Source organism: Pagrus major, chromosome 16, assembly GCF_040436345.1.
Source record: "Pagrus major chromosome 16, Pma_NU_1.0".
NCBI classification, from domain to species: Eukaryota; Metazoa; Chordata; class Actinopteri; order Spariformes; family Sparidae; genus Pagrus; species Pagrus major.
Genome location: NC_133230.1, coordinates 11061107 through 11078988, shown reverse-complemented (window position 1 = coordinate 11078988; position 17882 = coordinate 11061107). Strand labels below are relative to the sequence as shown.

Sequence of the window (17882 nt, the reverse complement as noted above, 5' to 3'; positions counted from 1 at the left end):
TATGTTAATGTATGAGGTGAGAGATTTCTGACTTGTTATTTCGTCCTCAGCGTGAAGGGAGAGCAGTTCTCCAATTTTGGGTCGAACCAACTCCACCCAATTTAAACAAAATTAGGGAAGCTTGCAACTGTCAAATGTGTAGCTCTCTTTTCAGGATACTCAGTATTTTCCCACTTATAGATATCAGTGTTTTTGTGCCAGATTGCTGATAAAATGAACAAATTTAAAAATGCACTATTTTGGCTCTGATGCAACATTCTCTCTCTGTCTGTAGTTACCGATTTTTGGGGACTCACTCAATATCCCGCCCACAACCCTATCTAATGGATTACATTTCACAAGCAATAGCCAACACTGAATAATCTAGATCTGCAGAGTAACTGGTACTTTAAGTTATCGAGTAAATGTAGTGGAGTGGAAGCATAGAGTGGCAGAAAATACAGAAATACTTAGTAACTCAAAATTGCACTCAAGTACAGCAGAGTACTTGAGTAAATTGTAGTTACTCCATCGGTTGTTGTTGTTGTTTACAATAAGATTTTAATTTTTACTGCAAATGTATATCCAAATACAGGTTATTGGTCTCCTTGAATAATAATAACCAGCATCTGTCTCAGCCCTGGGAAAAATATATCGTATTTGTCGATTCACAGCCGAGTTTGCACGTAAAAACATCACATATAGACAATATAATAATATTATATGTGCTTTTTCTTGCATTGTTTATTTACACTTGAGCTGCGTAGAAAGTGTAACCGAAGGGTTACTAGGCCGTGAAAAATGATTTGGGGTCATTTTCAAACATGATTTCAACATGTTAAACTGGCAGAGCTTTTGTAGACTACAGCTACCTCAAATTAAACTATGGCATTGGTTGAGTAGTCAGCAGCACAGGAGGTCTGGATGTGCCGCAACAAATCGGGGGAAAATTGACACAAAAGTAGACAAACGAACCCAGAGCCCTTTGTTCAATCTGGCAAGCTCCTATTCCAGACAGGAAGAATTTTTGATTGTCAGGCAGAAGTGAAACACACCATTTCAGACCTCATTAGATTCTATATATAGCAAAGTACTCGGTAGAAAAACTCATTTACTACTGGCCTGCAGTCCCAAGCCACCTGTGTTCTCCTTTCCAAGAGAAACACAGGATCTGTGCAGCCATAGCCGGTGTTTCAGGGGAGTTAAACACGCAGGTCTGCTTTTCTTAGGGACTCTGACGTCACCACAGTTGGAATAGTGCTCGTAATAACCGATAGCCATCATTGGGGTATTGTCCAGAATGCCTGCAGCCGCTGAGACTAAACACGAACGGCCTCCTTCTCGACGTCTCTCGCTCTCCGCAACAAGTTTCCCTTTAACACGCTGTTCCACCTATCCATCTATCCCCTCGTTTATTTTTCCCTCCCTTCCTCCCATTCTTTAGTGGCTCTATATTTAGCCTTTGGAAAGGTCGGTGTGTGTCTGTCTGCAGGGCAATGATTCAGGGGCGCGGAGAGCTACGCACAGAGGTAACAGGCCGGGCTAAATGGCCGAGGGCTGGTGGACTAAATCTGGATGGGGTTTATCACGGATGGGATCAGGACAATACAGAAAAGCAGGAAATTAATGGGTACAAAGAAGGAAAAGGGGGAATCTCCGCTGGGCGTGAGCGCTATTGCCATGTTCAGAGTCAAATTCTGGGGGAAAATACACAAATATTAAAATAAATGTTTCCAAAGTTAACATCTTAATCTTAATGAATCCAGATCTTTAAACAATCTTTTGAAAAATGGAAGTTCAACTTTAAATCTACTCAGTTTAAGATGATGAATGTGCAGACCTGGTTGTCTGGGTTTCCATTTCTGTCTCGCGGTGTAAACTACCTGTCTACAACACTGGGATCAAAACAGTCAATCTAACACTGCTTTATTGAGGAGTCCTGAGCCTCAAACTACTGTTTAAAAACTCTCTGCTCCTCATTGAGCTGATCTCATAATTACCCTTAAAGGATGGAGTTAAGATTTGAGGAGCCAGTGGCTTAACGCTGGGGAGGAGTCAGAGAATAAGACGGGACGAGGAGGAAATCAGGTGGAAAGGCAGAAAAGTGGAGGAGGTAGAAAAGCGTGCAGAAGGAGAAAGAGAAACACAATCTAGCAGAGATCAAAGGGAAAAGAGGATGGCCGTCTGCAGGTGCATGGCGTGAACCTTCACCTCAGTTCTCACATGATGCCTCCATTACATAACAGACAGACAGACGGATGAACTGACTGACAGACTAGGAGAGGAAGGAGGGAGGAGAGGGCCAGTGTTTGGGAGGAGAGCTACAGACAGAAATAAGTGTCTAGCTAAAGAATAGTTAGAGATATGTGAGCTGAAAGTTGTGCATGCATGTTAATTTCTCGATCAAGAAACAAAAACACTGACCGAGTACTGTAAATCCATTTTTGCAGATAATACTAAGTAACTCTGCATTTATTATTTTTAATACGTTTTCTTTTGCCACAGGAGCTTTAAGTAGCCATCAATCAACTGACACTGTATGGCTTCAGTCAGGCTCTCCTGCTTTCCATCTCTAAAATCCATCTTATAAATTGCTTGAGCTGTGAACGATGCTTCCCGTAGTCTGCGAGCGATCCAAACTAAACAGAGCCTCACCATTTGGGATGAGCAGTTTAAGAGCACAGACACCTGTGTTCTCCAGTCTGCAGAAAGGAGTTAAGACACAGTAGAAAGTAGGGGGTTTGACCGTTTGCCACAGCAGTAAAGCCTTGGGACTGCAGAGTGAAGCCTTAAAGTGTATAAACCATCTCTGCTACAACTGAGACAGCTGAGCCACTCTAATCTGTGACACAGCGGCCGCCCGAACCTCGCCAGACAGAAACCTGTCACGTCCCGGAGAACTCCGCAGCACCTAGGAGGCAGCCAAGGCTGTGATTAAGTCCGCCCTGGGTTAGTGTGTGTGTGTGTCTGTGTGCAGTCAAGAGTCACTTATTATGCTCTGACATGAGGGGAAGCGCTCCTGTTGCATTCAGCAGCGCCCCCACGGTTTTATAGCTGAATCAAGGATGTCAGAATAATGTTACTGTGGTCACTTGCCCATATCATTTAATGAATGCACCCAGGGTCTGAAATTAACACCCACCGAGCGACAAATGTGGGTGGATTTCTGTTTGGCGAGTTAATCTCTGAAGGCTATCTGCCACACTGGTGGGTAAATGTTTGTACCAAAATAGTGATGTAGTAAAAAACTGTGCCTAAATCGCATTTCGGTGATATTTTGCTGCACTGGTTCTGTCCTCTGCGGTCTGTGTTTGAAAGACATACACACAAAAACCCCAAGGGAAGACAAAAAGGCAGATTAAATGCATGAGAGCATTTTCACTGTTGTGTTCATGAGAAACAAAGTTAAAACAATCACATCAGTGATGATTTCCGAGCTCAAACTTCTATCTCCTAATCAGCAGCAACTCGGCCAAGTGGAGGCCTGTAATGGGAATACAGAGAGGAAGAAGAACACACACAGTACATGCATGTACACGTGCTCTGAAACTCGTCTGAGCGTGCTTTCCTTCCAGAAAATGACAACCCTGTAAAACATTCAGCTGTAATGAGCTCCTGGCTACCTGACTGCCGCGCTACAGATTTCAAGCTTGCGTCCTACTGCCAGGATAGGATTTGTTTGGAAGAAGGAGTTGTGTGTGTGTGTGTGTGTGTGTGTGTGTGTGTGTGTGTGTGTGTGTGTGTGTGTGTGTGTGTGTGTGTGTGTGTGTGTAAAATGACAGCAAGTAAGGGATAAAATAAGTCTCATATACAGTCAAAAATAAAGAAAGGAGAGAGTGAGATTTGTCTCTATTGTCTGTAAGCAGAGGGGGCCGGTACTGAGTTTACTTGGAGCCTAATTATCTGGTTTTAATCTGGTTTTAAAAGCCCAAACAGAATAAAAATGCTCCATGGTAACACCTCAGTCACAATAAACAGCCCACAAGTTTAAACCTATCACAATAAAAAGTGATAGTGATGTAATCGATACAACCTGATTATTTTATCTGTTTGCTTTTGTGCATGCCGGCCAACTACCTTTTACCTTGATGTAAATGCACAGTGATGTATGTTTCTCGCACAGATTTAGTTTATCTGTTGCACTGCAAATGACACTGTCGTGCACATACATACACACTTCTACATGTTTATGAAACAATGTCTGTCTGCAGGAAATAAGGCTGTTTGACATCCTGCAGAGCGAAGTCAAGTCAAGCGAAGTGTTAAACCCAACAAAGCCGCCAGCTCCACAGTCAGGCCGGTGCTTTGCTGATTTAATTACATCATCACGGCGTCAAGAAACATACTGAATGCCTCGTTTCAGGAGGAAGGGAAAGACCAATTAAGAAAAAAACAAACAGGAAACGTAACCACGAACCAAAGTTAACCTCTTCTTACTAAGGTAAATACATGAAATCAATCCAAATGGCTTTTCCCCACCAAAGTACTGCATAATCAGATAAGGCGTCCCGTACCTGCACCTTTGTCTGTCTGACAGACATGCCCTGATATCAGCCATCCATAGACAAACTCTCCTGCTACTAGACTCCTATCCTGACCATTAAGGGAGAATAATCTATATAAACACAACTTATAAGTTGTCAGAAGCTGATAGAGGCCACTATGGGAGCTGGAGTGATTAACATTGTGGTGGTGTAGTAGAGGGGACTTCAGAGCAGGAGAGAGAGATGATAAATATCTGCGTTTAAATCTGGCTTCTATGTTGTGGTTTGCTCGCCAGACTACTTTCATTTTCCTCCAACACACACACACACACACGCACACACACACACACATGCACAGTGGCTAAGCCAACAAAGAAAATTTGGTGACTTCAGCTGTTGGATTGGGCCATGTGAACACTTGTGTGCATGCATACGTGCACACAACCACATACATACACACATACACGTGTCACCGCAGCCCAGAATAGGCCCGCAGCTCCAAATCCAGGGAGCTGGATGAGTGACTCATTCTCATACTCACTGCCAATCAAATTTCATCTGCTCCTCTTGCCTCCCCCCTCCTTCTTTCCCATAATGCCGCTTTCCTTTCAGCATCTTTCCACACAGACAAAGAGGCTCCACTGTTGATTACAACTAGTAGGACAAGCGGCACGACAATGTTCGAGGTTCCGCTCGATGAGAAAGATTTATTTTAAAAAGTCCTTTCTGCATTGTTTATTTTAAATAAGTTTTAAACACTCCTGAACTGCAGAGTAACCACATAGCGACTTTTATTATAGGAGTGTGTCAAGAGCAAATATCAGACAGGAATGTGCATATTTGTGCACTGATTAACACTCTTGGCAAGGAGAGGTAAAGACACTTATTTATACTGCATAGTCCAAAATCATAAATTTGCCTCAGAGGGCTTAACAACATATGATACACTCAATCTTAAAAAGCTTGATTTGGAAAAGGAAAAAAGCTTTTAACGGGGAAAAAAGGAGAAACTTCAAGAGCAACGGGGGCAGGAATCATTTTCAGGGCTGACCGACTTACTTTAGGTGTTATCTACACAGAGGAGACAGAATTAGCAGCAACTGTATTTAAATATACAGAAACCGAAAGCACCAATCTAACTTTTTCTCTCCTTACACTGGTTTGAAATCTTTATCTCTCACTGGATGGAGCTCAGACATAATTAAAATGTACAGTAACATGTGGCCATGGGCTGCTGTGGCACTATTAACTGAGTGAGCAGCCCGCTGTGACTGAATGAATGCAACTCATAGTGAGAAATAAACTGTATTTAATGTGGATCAGTGCCCAAGGAACGACTATTTAGTTCATTGGTGGTTCATACGTGCTCCCTCCTATGACCAAGATCCTAAACTTTTCGCTTTGCCAGGGAGCACCAAAACTAAAAACTTAACGGGCCGAAAGCAAACACCAGATGCAAAATAGTACTAGGATCCTACGTTCTCTTAATTGATTGACTACCTGCACAAAGTGTTACTCTACATGCTAGGGCTGCACAATATGGTCAAAAAGTGATATTGGGATTATTTTGACAGATATTGCTATTGCAATACAATTCATGATTATTGCGGATGATTAAATTTTACTTCACAATTTTCATTGTCATTGAAAAACTGGTAAAATCATGAGGATGTGGCAGTTCTCCCAGTCTCTGCCAAACAAACTTGTTTTTTATTACATCTGGAGAACAAGCTTTGCAGGCCAGAACATCTCTGCAGCACAAAAATTTCATTAAAATACTGTTTTGTGACAAATCTTTCCTTTATAAAATAAGTGCAGTTCTTGCTATTTCGATTATTTTTGCAATCCATTGTGCAGCCCTACTACATGCTGTGTGCAGATGAACAAAAACATAGGGATCCTCAATATCTGAAGAGCATTTTATATTGTATTTTATTTCTTCCATTTTATAGATTTTCCACTAAAAACTTCTTATCCACTAAACTGAATGTTATTGCAGGCCAGCTGAGGCCCACGGGCCCTACTTTGGGCAGCCTTGGCCAAGACATTACTCAGTGACAGTGCTAACAATTACGTCTGATGCTTTAAATACGTGTCCAATTAACCTCCTTTTCACTTTCTCTCAGTGGGAACTTTTGGAGACTCAAACTGGAAAAAAAACCAACCCACTTCACCTCAAACTGTTGCTGAAAATCAATCATCATTGGCACCATGTCTCAAAAGTCGTCTCTCAGCTCTGCATGCTGATGCTAAAGGTGGTTACTGAACAGAAAGAAACTTCTTGCCACATTTTCCTCTAAACTAAAACATGAATATTTGTTCTCCGTGCCAGATCACTGTGGTGGTTCTGAGCTGCCACTTTTCAACATTGGCTCTAAATATTGTTGATCTACCACTTGTAGCTTATGGCGCGATCACAGCGACAGTAATTCGCTCTGGATGAGTGTGTCCGAGAAATTCGTCAAATGTAAAAGAGACAGAAAGGGACTTTTCTACATGTGTGATGTCTGGGTGCGTTAGTCAGCCTTTCCTCATTGGCAGAGCCACCGCAGTCTTAATTCCTCAGTCTATTGCATTAAAGCTGGATCTTCCATTCTCTAGACTGAGTGGCTCGCTCCCTGTGTAAAAACATTAAAGACAGAGGCACGACGGCGTCACCGCAGGGAGATGGCAGCCCAAATGAGCAAGCCACGCTCACTAGCTGTAGTGAGAAAATTAAAAGAGTGTGTCTTTGCCTGTGTGTGTGTATGTGTGTTAATGCAAGACAGACATACACCATTTTCATGGCACGTGGGGGGTCCAGGCCCCCTAATAAAGTGTGCATGCTGTGAGTGGGCGAGATGAGTGAGTGAGTGTCTGAGGGACTAAACTGACTTTCATTCCTCACTGCCACTGGCTCGGGGGTTTCAAACAACCAACAGGGATAGAAAATGGGTCACATGAGTTAACAAATGAACGAGGGCGGCTTTCAACTTAATGAATTCAACATGTAAAGAAATAATCTTATTCATTCGTTAATGATTCTGCATTCTTTCTCACTCAGATCATCATATTCAAAGCAAGTACATATAAAACCTTTAAATAATAAAGATGTTTTTACAGAAGCTATATGAAGACTATTGCTTGAGTTTGTGTCCTGTGGGTGATAAAGAAAGGACAGGCAAGGCGACTTAACTTTATGGCCGACTGCTGGCGCTGACTTGATCAAATGGTGCCATTCTTATCACTAATGGTATTTATGGCGTACCTTTGAAGCAACTAACAAGACAAGCCCGAACCCTTCTTTCTCTTTAAACGTTTTGGCAGCTGTTATTTAAAATTATTCCCACCTAAAGAAGCACATATACCTGTTGAGAAATGATTTGTATCTCACAATGATTAATCTTTATCATCAGAAGTCCATTTCTTATTCATTTTTGGCTCCATGTCTAGCTACTACTGTTGTGAGACACGGCTAGGGATAAATAAAATCTATCACTGGCATATGTTAATTGGCAAAATGGTGTATTTTATACCAAAATGAAGAGCCACATTTGGCGTTGTTCGCTGCTGTTGGATCATCGCTAAGCACACATTAACTATGTGGCTGGCTGGTTGAAACGGACTACACCATCATACTGTAACCTTTAAATGCCCCATCTTCTACAGATCATTTGTGTTACATCTGCTCCTCCTCATCGACCCGTCTCTTCATTGATCAGCCCGGAGGTGAGATGCACATATAAGAAGTGTATGTATCTGTAATGGGGATAAATGGGCTTACCAAACTTCTTTGCTTGTCTGAATGTGGGTGTGTGAGACAGCGAAGGCGTGTGTGAGAAAGAGAGAGGGTGTGAGTGTATGTGCTGCGTGTATGCATTTGTGTGGTTTGGGGTGTGAAATCTTTTTCTTAAGGCAATTGGCCCATAGTCAACACAAACTTTTTATATATTTCAGGTATGAAACACACACAGCGTAACGTCAAACATAAACACGCCACACAGAGATACCCACAGAGTACCAGGACAAGTTGCGACAGCCTTAAAAAAGAGAGAGAGAGAAAAACACAAGATTCCCAGCAGACCGGAGACACAACAGATAAAAAAAAGCCTGTGTGCTGCTGAATTCATGTCTTCATGTTTTCTTGACTTTGAAGATCCAAGACAAATCAGAGACAGCAAAACCTTCCGCAGCTTGCTCTGACTTCATGTTGTCGAAACGTTACATCATTCACCTTTGCTTTCATCCAAGGCATTTAAACACTGCACCTTGGCAAGAAACAATGAGGATACAGCCTCTTGTAGTTCCTCCAGGTAATAGACTTTTCAATTTTGTCCAACCACCATAGCTTTTCCACAGATTTGCTCAATCATAGCAGTCCCCCACCCGTGCAAAAACACTGAGATATACATGTACGTCATCACACTTAATTCCTTGTTTCTGGTAGTGAAAACGCAGACATGTGCGCCACAAACATCTCACATTTACCGACATAAATTACTGCTACAGACCATGCAAGGCAAGCCGCAGGAAAAAACTGTTCTGCAAACACATTTCTGACGCACAACACAGCCGGAGAAATGCGTAGAAAACAGACAGGACAAATCGCCATGATGATCCATATCTGTTCCCAAGTGCTGAAAGAATCAAGGTACGTTAGAAAAGTATGCAAGGTTCGTAAAAGCATGAGAATAAATCATAAAGGGAAAGAGGCAGCCTGCCTGACAAACCCAACAATCCCAAAAAAAATCCTTTGAAATCCTGGAGGGAGTGATCTTGCAGTGAGATAGGTTTGATGAGAGCGTTATCATATACCTGCTATGCGAACTGGAAAGCACAAAATGCTGGTTTCTCTTCTGGGAACATGGAATGGGTGTTCAACTAAAGTCCGGGTGTGGTAAAAATGAACCATCTCGTTCTGTTATGCATCCAAAATCAGTGAAAATCAGCTGGTGGAAACTGTCCCTTTCATCAGTTAAGAAATCCTCCTTTCAGACACCATTAAGAGCCAGCTTAAATGTGAGTTGGCTTTGGATTTAATTAAAGTGGATATCAGGACCCTTTTTCAAGTAGCATCAAGTAGCAGTATCTTTCCTTTCAACCCGTAGCCTGCAGCCACTGTGATTACTTGCCACTTTGTCATGCACATGCATTCTTGTAAAAATTACTTTAGAAACTTCTTTACGCTGCAGATAGCTAGCTGTATTTACCAGTCTTCTTCAATCCTTAATGGAGTCTGTGAACGTAAACGCACTGAAGGTACATTTAGAGGAGGTGGCAACGTATCCAACAGAGTAGAGTTTGCTGAAATTAGTATTAGTAGACTCATATTTGTGTGAGTATGAAAAAAAAGTTACTTGGATTTTCAATCAACAGTGTGGGATAAAAATGCAGGTGCAACGCCAACAAGTGTACAGGCAGGAAAAGTCTGGGCTGGATCAACCCAGACTGAACGACCACAAAACCCAAACTGAGCTTTTTTTTCCTGCAACCTGTTGGCAGAGTTTTCCCTCAGTGGCGCTTAAGGTGGTCCTTTTTGAAAAAAAAAAAAAAAATGCATCCAATTTATTTTGCATCATTTTACAACTGGTTTCTAAATCAAGATACTTTTTACTTACTGAGGACTTTCCACTGGCATATTAGACGCTGCCAACGAACGCCACAGTTGCATTTTAGTGTGTGTCGGTGCTCTCATTTCATCGTAAAAACAAAACAAAAACATTATAACCTAGATGTTGCCACCTCCTGTTTGTCTCTCTAATTGCCAGAACACAACCTGGCAGGCTACATCTAACCACTCCTCTCAGCTAAAACAGACTCCCTAAAAACATATGGCATCTGGTGGATATTTCTGCTCTGACAGCAACTTGGTTGTAACTACTTTGGAATTGGCAGTGGCACTGGTAATGTGGGCAGTGTTATACAGAGCCATACAGGACCACACCTAGTCTGTCCCCGTATCCTTTCTGCAGCAAATAAAAGGCTCACTAACATGTTGGTGGAGGCCTAGCTCAATCCTTTTGACCATAAATGACGCCAAACCAACCGGTGCATCCCCCCCCTCTCCTTCTCCATGCACCATAGATGATAGCCATAACACGCAGCACATCTCCCCACGCCTTTTTCGGTAAGGATGACTCCAGCCAAAACAGCCACAGACAAAGAACAAATCTACCTCTACACCTACCGCCTCTATCAGCCTTGGTTTGATTCAAAAACCTCCAAAAGAGCTCCAAGGGTAGATGATGTAAAAAAGAAAAAAACTGTCTGCATTTTTTCATGAACAAAAGCTTCTCTCAGAAGGCCAGCCCGATAGATCTACTAGTCCGATGGCCAAATGGTTCAGGAGAGAACTTTTTATTCAACATTTGATCATAACACTGACGCTGGAAACCCACTATCCTGTCAGGTGTTGCACAGATATATGTCCTGCAGCAGAAGTCTTCCTTATCTGCTCAGTGAAGCGAACCGCTGGTTCCACTTGACCTGCTCTGTTCTTTCATCTGCCCTGCTGGGGTCGACAGTCACAGAGCCAACGCAGATTCACTCAATCGTAAATACTTAAAGATACCAAACAAGCAGGCCGGCTGACAGAGACGTGAAGGATGATGAGAACATGAGGTGCCGTCTGTCCTTTACAAATGACAGTGCACAGATAAAGAAGTAACAAGCACTTTGCCTAAGCCAGGCCTGTATTTCTGCTTTTTCAGAGGTCTAAAACTAAATCCCACGCAGGGAAAATACACATAAAAGATACAGCTCATAAAGGCTTCATAATGTGCTTTCAATTTTCAGTGGTTGGGCCGAGGAAGAAGTTATGATTTTAGATGAAAAGGGTAGCTTAAAACTAGGGGTGGGTAATAAAGATGGATTCACACAAGAAACTTGTTTCTTATCTTCTGCAACCTCAGTGAGCCAATAAGCGCGCAGCATGATTGTTGTGGCATGATCAAATAGTGCTGATGACTGGCTGTCTTGAAACATGCACCACGTGTATGTATATGTGTAATGTAATCTTTTGTTAAATGGATTTCATAAAATTGGTATCAAAAGAAAGTATCGTTCAAGAACTGCTATCAAGGTATCGGTACCAGTTTCAAAATTACATGTTTGTAATATTTTTCCCCCACGTCAGACTAGACTAACATTAACGGAGTTGATTAGCGACCAGCAGTAGCAAACAACACCAGCTGACAAACACAAACACATTGCAGCATTGAACAACTTTGACAAACTCTGTGGTGAAGAAAATAAGTCCATGCTCAATCTGTTGAGAGCAAGAGATTGAAAAGTAGTGCCCCCTTTCATATTTATTCGTTCGGTTGTGAATCGAGAAACATTCAAGTCTGAGTCGAATCTAGATTAGTAATGAGTCTCCCCCCAACTTAAAACCCTCAAAAACTGTCATAGCAGTTATTGGTGGTGTGCCCTTCTTTTGTTTGTACGTAGACAATATGGCACCACAACAAAATATGATTCAGCTATCTAAAAATATCAACTTCACAGCCAGACTTCGGTGTCAGCCTCTCAATCAAAGAGCAAGGGCTTCTGTCCAAACTCAACACTTCGTATGGATGTTCAACAACCTTGAAGAGAGACTCATCATCAAAGAGGCAGACATAGTCTCAAGTACAGTCCCAAGTTGTATTGCAATTAGTTTGAGGGATGCAACACATTTATTCTCCTCCTGTAAAGGGTTTTATCTATTGTTATTGATTTTCCACTTGCATGTACAGCCTCCAGCAGTTGAGTATTGTTAAAAGTCATCCAGGGAAATGTAGGAGATCAGTAGTCGCAGCGAGGAGTAAGGTAGATGTTCAGTGTACACAAAAAAATGTAATTACCACACTTCATCAAAAATAACTACTGTGCTGCAACATTATAGATTGGTGACTCCTCATGGTTTTATAGTGGTAGAGGATTGATTAAGCTTTTAATCAGAATTAGTATTCAGAATGTGCAAATGTCAACTAATTATGTGTACCAAAAATAAAACATGTCACCTCGCACTTGCTTTAACTTTAGACAAAAACAAGACAAAACGATGAATAGCAACAAATTAAAAACTCATTTTGAAGGACAGCTCACAATGAAACTCTGGTGTAATCTCACCAAATCACAAAACAGATCTTCTACATCTTAAAACCTAAATAAAACCGCAGGTATGGATGTTTATCAACACTCGACTCCCGGGCCGACTGTCAGGCTTTTCCTGCGCGTGAGGCCCCAGCGTTTGTTTGGCCAGCATGTCCCAGCTCGTGCAACCTGTTGTCTATTCTCTTAGCTTTGTATGGGTCACCAAAGCCACTGTACACACACTTCCAGGAAAAGAGGGCTGCCGTAACATCGAGAGATGATCGCAGCAACACTGACCCGGGCTGCCACTTTGACAACACACCAGAGAAATGCTGACGTCACTCCTCTGTACTTTTTCCAGGGTCTGCTTGCCCGGGCTCGGCTCAGTGGTAATCAGGAATGTGATCAGGTCAACCTTTGCACTGACCTGATCACTCGCAGTCACCACATAATGGGAGGAAAATCAGGGAAAAGGTACATCCTGTGAGCAACGCTGGCATTTAGGGATTTTTTTTTTTAGGTCGTGCCATTTTCCTGCTAAATGGACTAAATGGATGATTTACGATCTATGGAGGGGACTTGACCCTGGCTCGTACTCTCATTTTAATGGCCTGACTGGAACTCACAAAAACGATAGACTTGCACATTGTAAAGCACAGTGGCACAAAGCACAAATAACATACTTACTGCCAATAATAACAATATAATGGTAATATTAAGTGTAGAGATCGACGGATACATGATTTTTGTGGACTGAAAAACAGAATATATACATAAACACACATTTTTTGCAATGATCCCTCATGTGGTGTTAAACACTTGTGATAAAATACGTAGATAATAAAGGCAGGACATTTTAGAGTTCAGCAATTAACTTTATTGTCCAAAACGAGATCAGTGCTCTGAGGATTGCTTGATAAGCTACCCCAAGCATACTTAACTGCATTATTTTCTGTACAAAAAAATAATAATTGTCGGATTGCTTCCTTACTGAAGCAATCCGACAATTGTGGTGAGCATTTTTCACTTTTTTTTTTTCATTTTATGGACTAAACTATTAATCCAGAAAAAACTCAGCAGATTAATTGATAATAGTTGGTAATTGCAGCACTAATCCCCACTTAATCACACAGAGACAGGGTGTCTAAACCACCACATCCCTGTACACTTCAGTCGCCAGCACCTCTTCTCAAACTTTCCCTGAGACAAACACGCCGGCTTCAACTTGTAGTGTAATTGTGCCGTCTCTGCTGCTGGTGCCAACAGCATAATTCAGTATAATGGTGAGACAGTAACACAACAGAGTCCTGCCCAAAGGAAACTAACAGTGTCATTTTTTCTTCCAAAATGAGCCCTTGCTTCATTAGCTTCGGTCTAAGCAGTGTTATTAGAGCTATTTCAATCTGCATAAAGACGTCTAGCTGCTCTTCCTGTAATTACAATAGGCTGAGTCAACTGCCCACAGGCAAATGGTCTTCCTCAAGGGCAATTTGGTCTCGCCAGTAAAAGTCAAACAGTGACTTTGTTGTGACCACATCAATGTCAGGTAGAGCCGCGCAGTGACAGACATATGGGTGCACACGTGCACACACACATTTACACTCACAAACACATAAATACACTCAAAGTCATAAACAGCAGCCCGGCCCTTACCAGACTTAACACCAGCTAATTGCTCATGTATGGCTCCTTTCACTCCACACACACACACACACACACACACACACACACACACACACACACACACACACACACACACACACACACACACACACACACACAGAGTGCAACAAAGCGTGCTGACTCGCTGGCCGTCTACAGCTGTGACGTCTCACATGTGGCTCTGTGTTGATATAAGGAGTAACACAAGTGGAAAATTGGAGCTGGTGGGGCCAGACTGCTCACTTCCTGATAGGAAGAGAGTGGAGGGTGACCCATATATACATAAAGTAGTCAACAGGCTCCAACACCACGGGGAAATACAACAAGGACAGACAAAGGGTCTGTGTAGCTCCATGCATAATGTAATGTGGATACAGATCAGGGTTACCCAGAGGGATCCTTTGATATTAACACGAGTCTCCGCACAAAGAAAAACCTTATTAGTGCTGATGTCACTGCAAAGCTACACAGCTTATTTTTGAGTCGTGACCACTGTAATAAAAGTAACAAGGGAAGTTGGTATGAATCACACAACAAATGGGAACTACTGAAAACATTAAAACGAAGCTGACTTTCATTTAAAAACCGAGCAGACACACCAACAACAGTTTGAACTCCTTCGTGAGCCGAACAGCAGAACCAAAACCAGCAAATAACTTATAAATAGACAAAAGGAGCTGTCGTCTGCTGCATGACACATGGCTAAAACAAGGCCGTCCACTTTTTAAACTGAAAGGAAGTGCAACGTAACCCCGCTAATCTGATCCTCTGGATAATGGAAGCCATTAGGAGAGAATACAATGTGTGGATGTCTGAAATAGGCCACAATGAAGCGTTCTCTAAAAATGAAATGGTCAGAATATCCTAAAATTTAGTTTGTAAAGATTATGGTCCGACCTCAATAACAAAAACAAAATCAGGGATGTATAGTTGCCGACGTTCTGCATGATGGGCTCCACGGTCATGATCAAAAGGGGTTGTTTCCTGAGTCATGTCAAACAGTTCGACTCTCAAGATTTGTGGTGTTAAGCCACACATACGCACAAAGAAAACAAAGAAATGTAGCATCGAAAAAGCTGGTTGTTTGCAGTATTATCAGAGCTGCATTTCCCCACCCAAAAAAACAACAACAGATATTTACACGGCCATATGGCTGCAGGACATGTGACAAACGAGACGAAGAGATTAAAAAGTCGAGTTAAAGTTTTCTCACAATTGTTTTGGGTAATAAAAAGTTTATCTGCAGCAGCGCCGAGATCTAGAAGTCATATCTCTAATTATGATGTTGTGCTGTGGTGTGGCATTCCCCTCTTAAAACATCCATTATGGGTACTGGAGCTTTGTCTTGCCCAAAATTACCGTACAGGGCTTCTGACTAAACTGAGTTTAAGTGCGCTGAAATGCACAATGGAAGGGGGGGAAATCATGAGTTATGGGTGGAAAATCATAATCATTTCAATGACAACAAAAACGGCTGAAAAAATGAGCGGAATCTGAAATAGTGGAGCCAAAGTATTCAGAGTCGAAATCGTTTTCAGTTCCTGCAGGAGTTTTTTTATAAAAGTCGATAAAAGCATTCGATATGAATTCTCACGCGTGTCAAAGGTCGCAGGGCTTTTACCCTCTGAGCAAACATCACAACCTCTGGAAACAAAGGGACAAACTATATTTCCTGATTTAATTTTAGCATGTTATCAGGGAGTTTAGTTCCCAATCCAATCAATCGGATTCACTTTCTACCTTTTCCCTGTGGGATCTGATGTTGTGATAAATGGACATCCAGGCAGTCCTTCGCATGTCTTATCTCCTCTGGATGGTTGATTAACTACTTTCCTATCTCTGCTCTTTCTTTGAGATATAAAAGATATATATAATATAAAAACAACCCCTCTCTTTTGGACCCTTTCTCTCGCCTTAGTTGTTTGAATTTCAGCAGTATTGTGGTCGCACTCGAGGCTCTGATGCTTGCAGCCACACATTAGTTGCAACATGTGGTTGTGGTTGAAGGCAGAATTAAATTTAACCTTTTGTTCCACTAAATTTAGTTTAGACCTGTTTTTGGTGGCTTCGGCTGAATCTCGCAGCTATCACAGCCGGGGTCAGTGCACTTTGTCTCTGACCCCAGTAAATTACTGCAAATGGTTGAACAGTGTAGCTTCAGATATCAGTTTTAAGTTAAAATGTCGTGGAAATGAGGTTAAAAAATGCCCTTAGATGCTGGAAAAAGTGTGGGAGCAAGAGTGGGAGATACTTTTTTCTCGCTTTGCTGAAAAAACAACAGGAGCCTCGGATGGATCCACCCCAGCGCCATAATTTTGTCACACTTTCCCCCTGGAGCGGAGAGTTTGTTAGCGTGCTAACCCCGCAGCTAGCCGCCGAAGCTAAGCGCTGTTGTTTTCATTTGTTTTTTTAAAAGAAACAAAACAGCGGCGGCTCAAAAAAAGTTTGAGTTTAAAAAAAAGTGTGGCCGTCAAACTCACCCGAATCCCCCGGGGTTTTCATCTTCGTCGTCGTCTTCGGCGCGATGCTTCAGTCACTTTCCCCCCACGTCGACTCGTAAACTTTAGACGTGAGTTAGCTAGCAGCTTTTAGCCAAGTTAGCTAGCGAAGTTAGCAGCGACACCCCGCTCCTTCCTCCGGCGTTGTTCTCACAAGCGGCTCGGTAGAAAAACAACCTGCCCGCGACTCTGAGCTCAAATAAGTTCAAATAAAAATGAAGGGAAAAAAAAAAACTTCACATGAGCTTTCTTTGTTTCAATCTCGACGCAACCGGTGCGTGCTGGGAGAAAAAAAAAAACTTTTGCGCCGGAGTCTGATGCGAAAAGTTGCCCCCGAGCCTGTTGGGGGGGCGAGATCCGGGCCGCCCGGGTCCGAATGGCGCAGGCCGAAGTTTGCAGGAGTCGGTCGGTCGGTCGGTCCCGGAGCGACGGAATGCGACGAGTCTAAATGTTCATCCCGTTTGTTGAAACGACGTCGCATGGTCGATTCCTCCTCCACATCTTCTTCACCATCACCATCATCATCATCATCATCCTCCTCAACGACAGTCAAACCAGCGGCGGCGCTTCTGAGAGAGAGGACACACAAAAAAAACACCAAAGCAACTCTGCTCCCTCTCTGCCCCTCTCTTTCTCCGGCACGGACTTTTTCTTTTTCCACTCACTCACTCACTCACTCACTCACTTCGTGTTCTCGCTCAGCCCCCCTTCCTCTGGCGGGGTGTCGTGTTTCGCTCTCCTCCTGCCACACGGGGCCGCCCACGCTGACCCACGGAGGGAGGGAGGGGGAGAGAAACTCAACGCCCACTTGTTGACAAAGATCGTCTATGATGTCGGGATTTTTTTTTTAATTTTTATTTTTTAACTTTACCTCTCAGTCCAGCCAGCAGTGAGGACATTTTAGGGGCAGTATACTGTTGTCTCATGAAGCAGAGTGCAACAATGGCATAGCTCATTGTTTTAATAGAATTAGGCACAAAAGATTCAAGAGGTTTATTTGCTGTTTGCACGCACACACACAGTACAGGTAGGTGGGAGTTTGTTGTGCAGAGCTCTCAGTCAGCAGTAAAAAAGGACACTATAAACTACTGTTGCTTTGTTATGTAAAAAAAAAGTTTGCATTTATACTGCACAGTGTCCTGAGAATATATTGCAACAATTATATGATATTCTTTATATCGTATAAACAAAATCAAATATTGAA

The 17882-nt window shown here is 42.4% G+C and overlaps 1 protein-coding gene across 1 annotated transcript in view; it reads right to left on the bottom strand.

Annotated features, from left to right (window-relative positions):
* Positions 1 to 17324, bottom strand: part of erf (Ets2 repressor factor) — a 37728-nt gene extending 20404 nt beyond the window's left edge. Inside the window, exon 1 of the mRNA XM_073483328.1 lies at positions 16661 to 17324. Within this exon, the coding sequence (XP_073339429.1) occupies positions 16661 to 16682 (22 nt within the window). The 5' untranslated portion in view covers positions 16683 to 17324. The remainder of the gene's footprint in view (positions 1 to 16660) is intronic.
* Between the last annotated feature and the right edge of the window lie 558 nt (positions 17325 to 17882).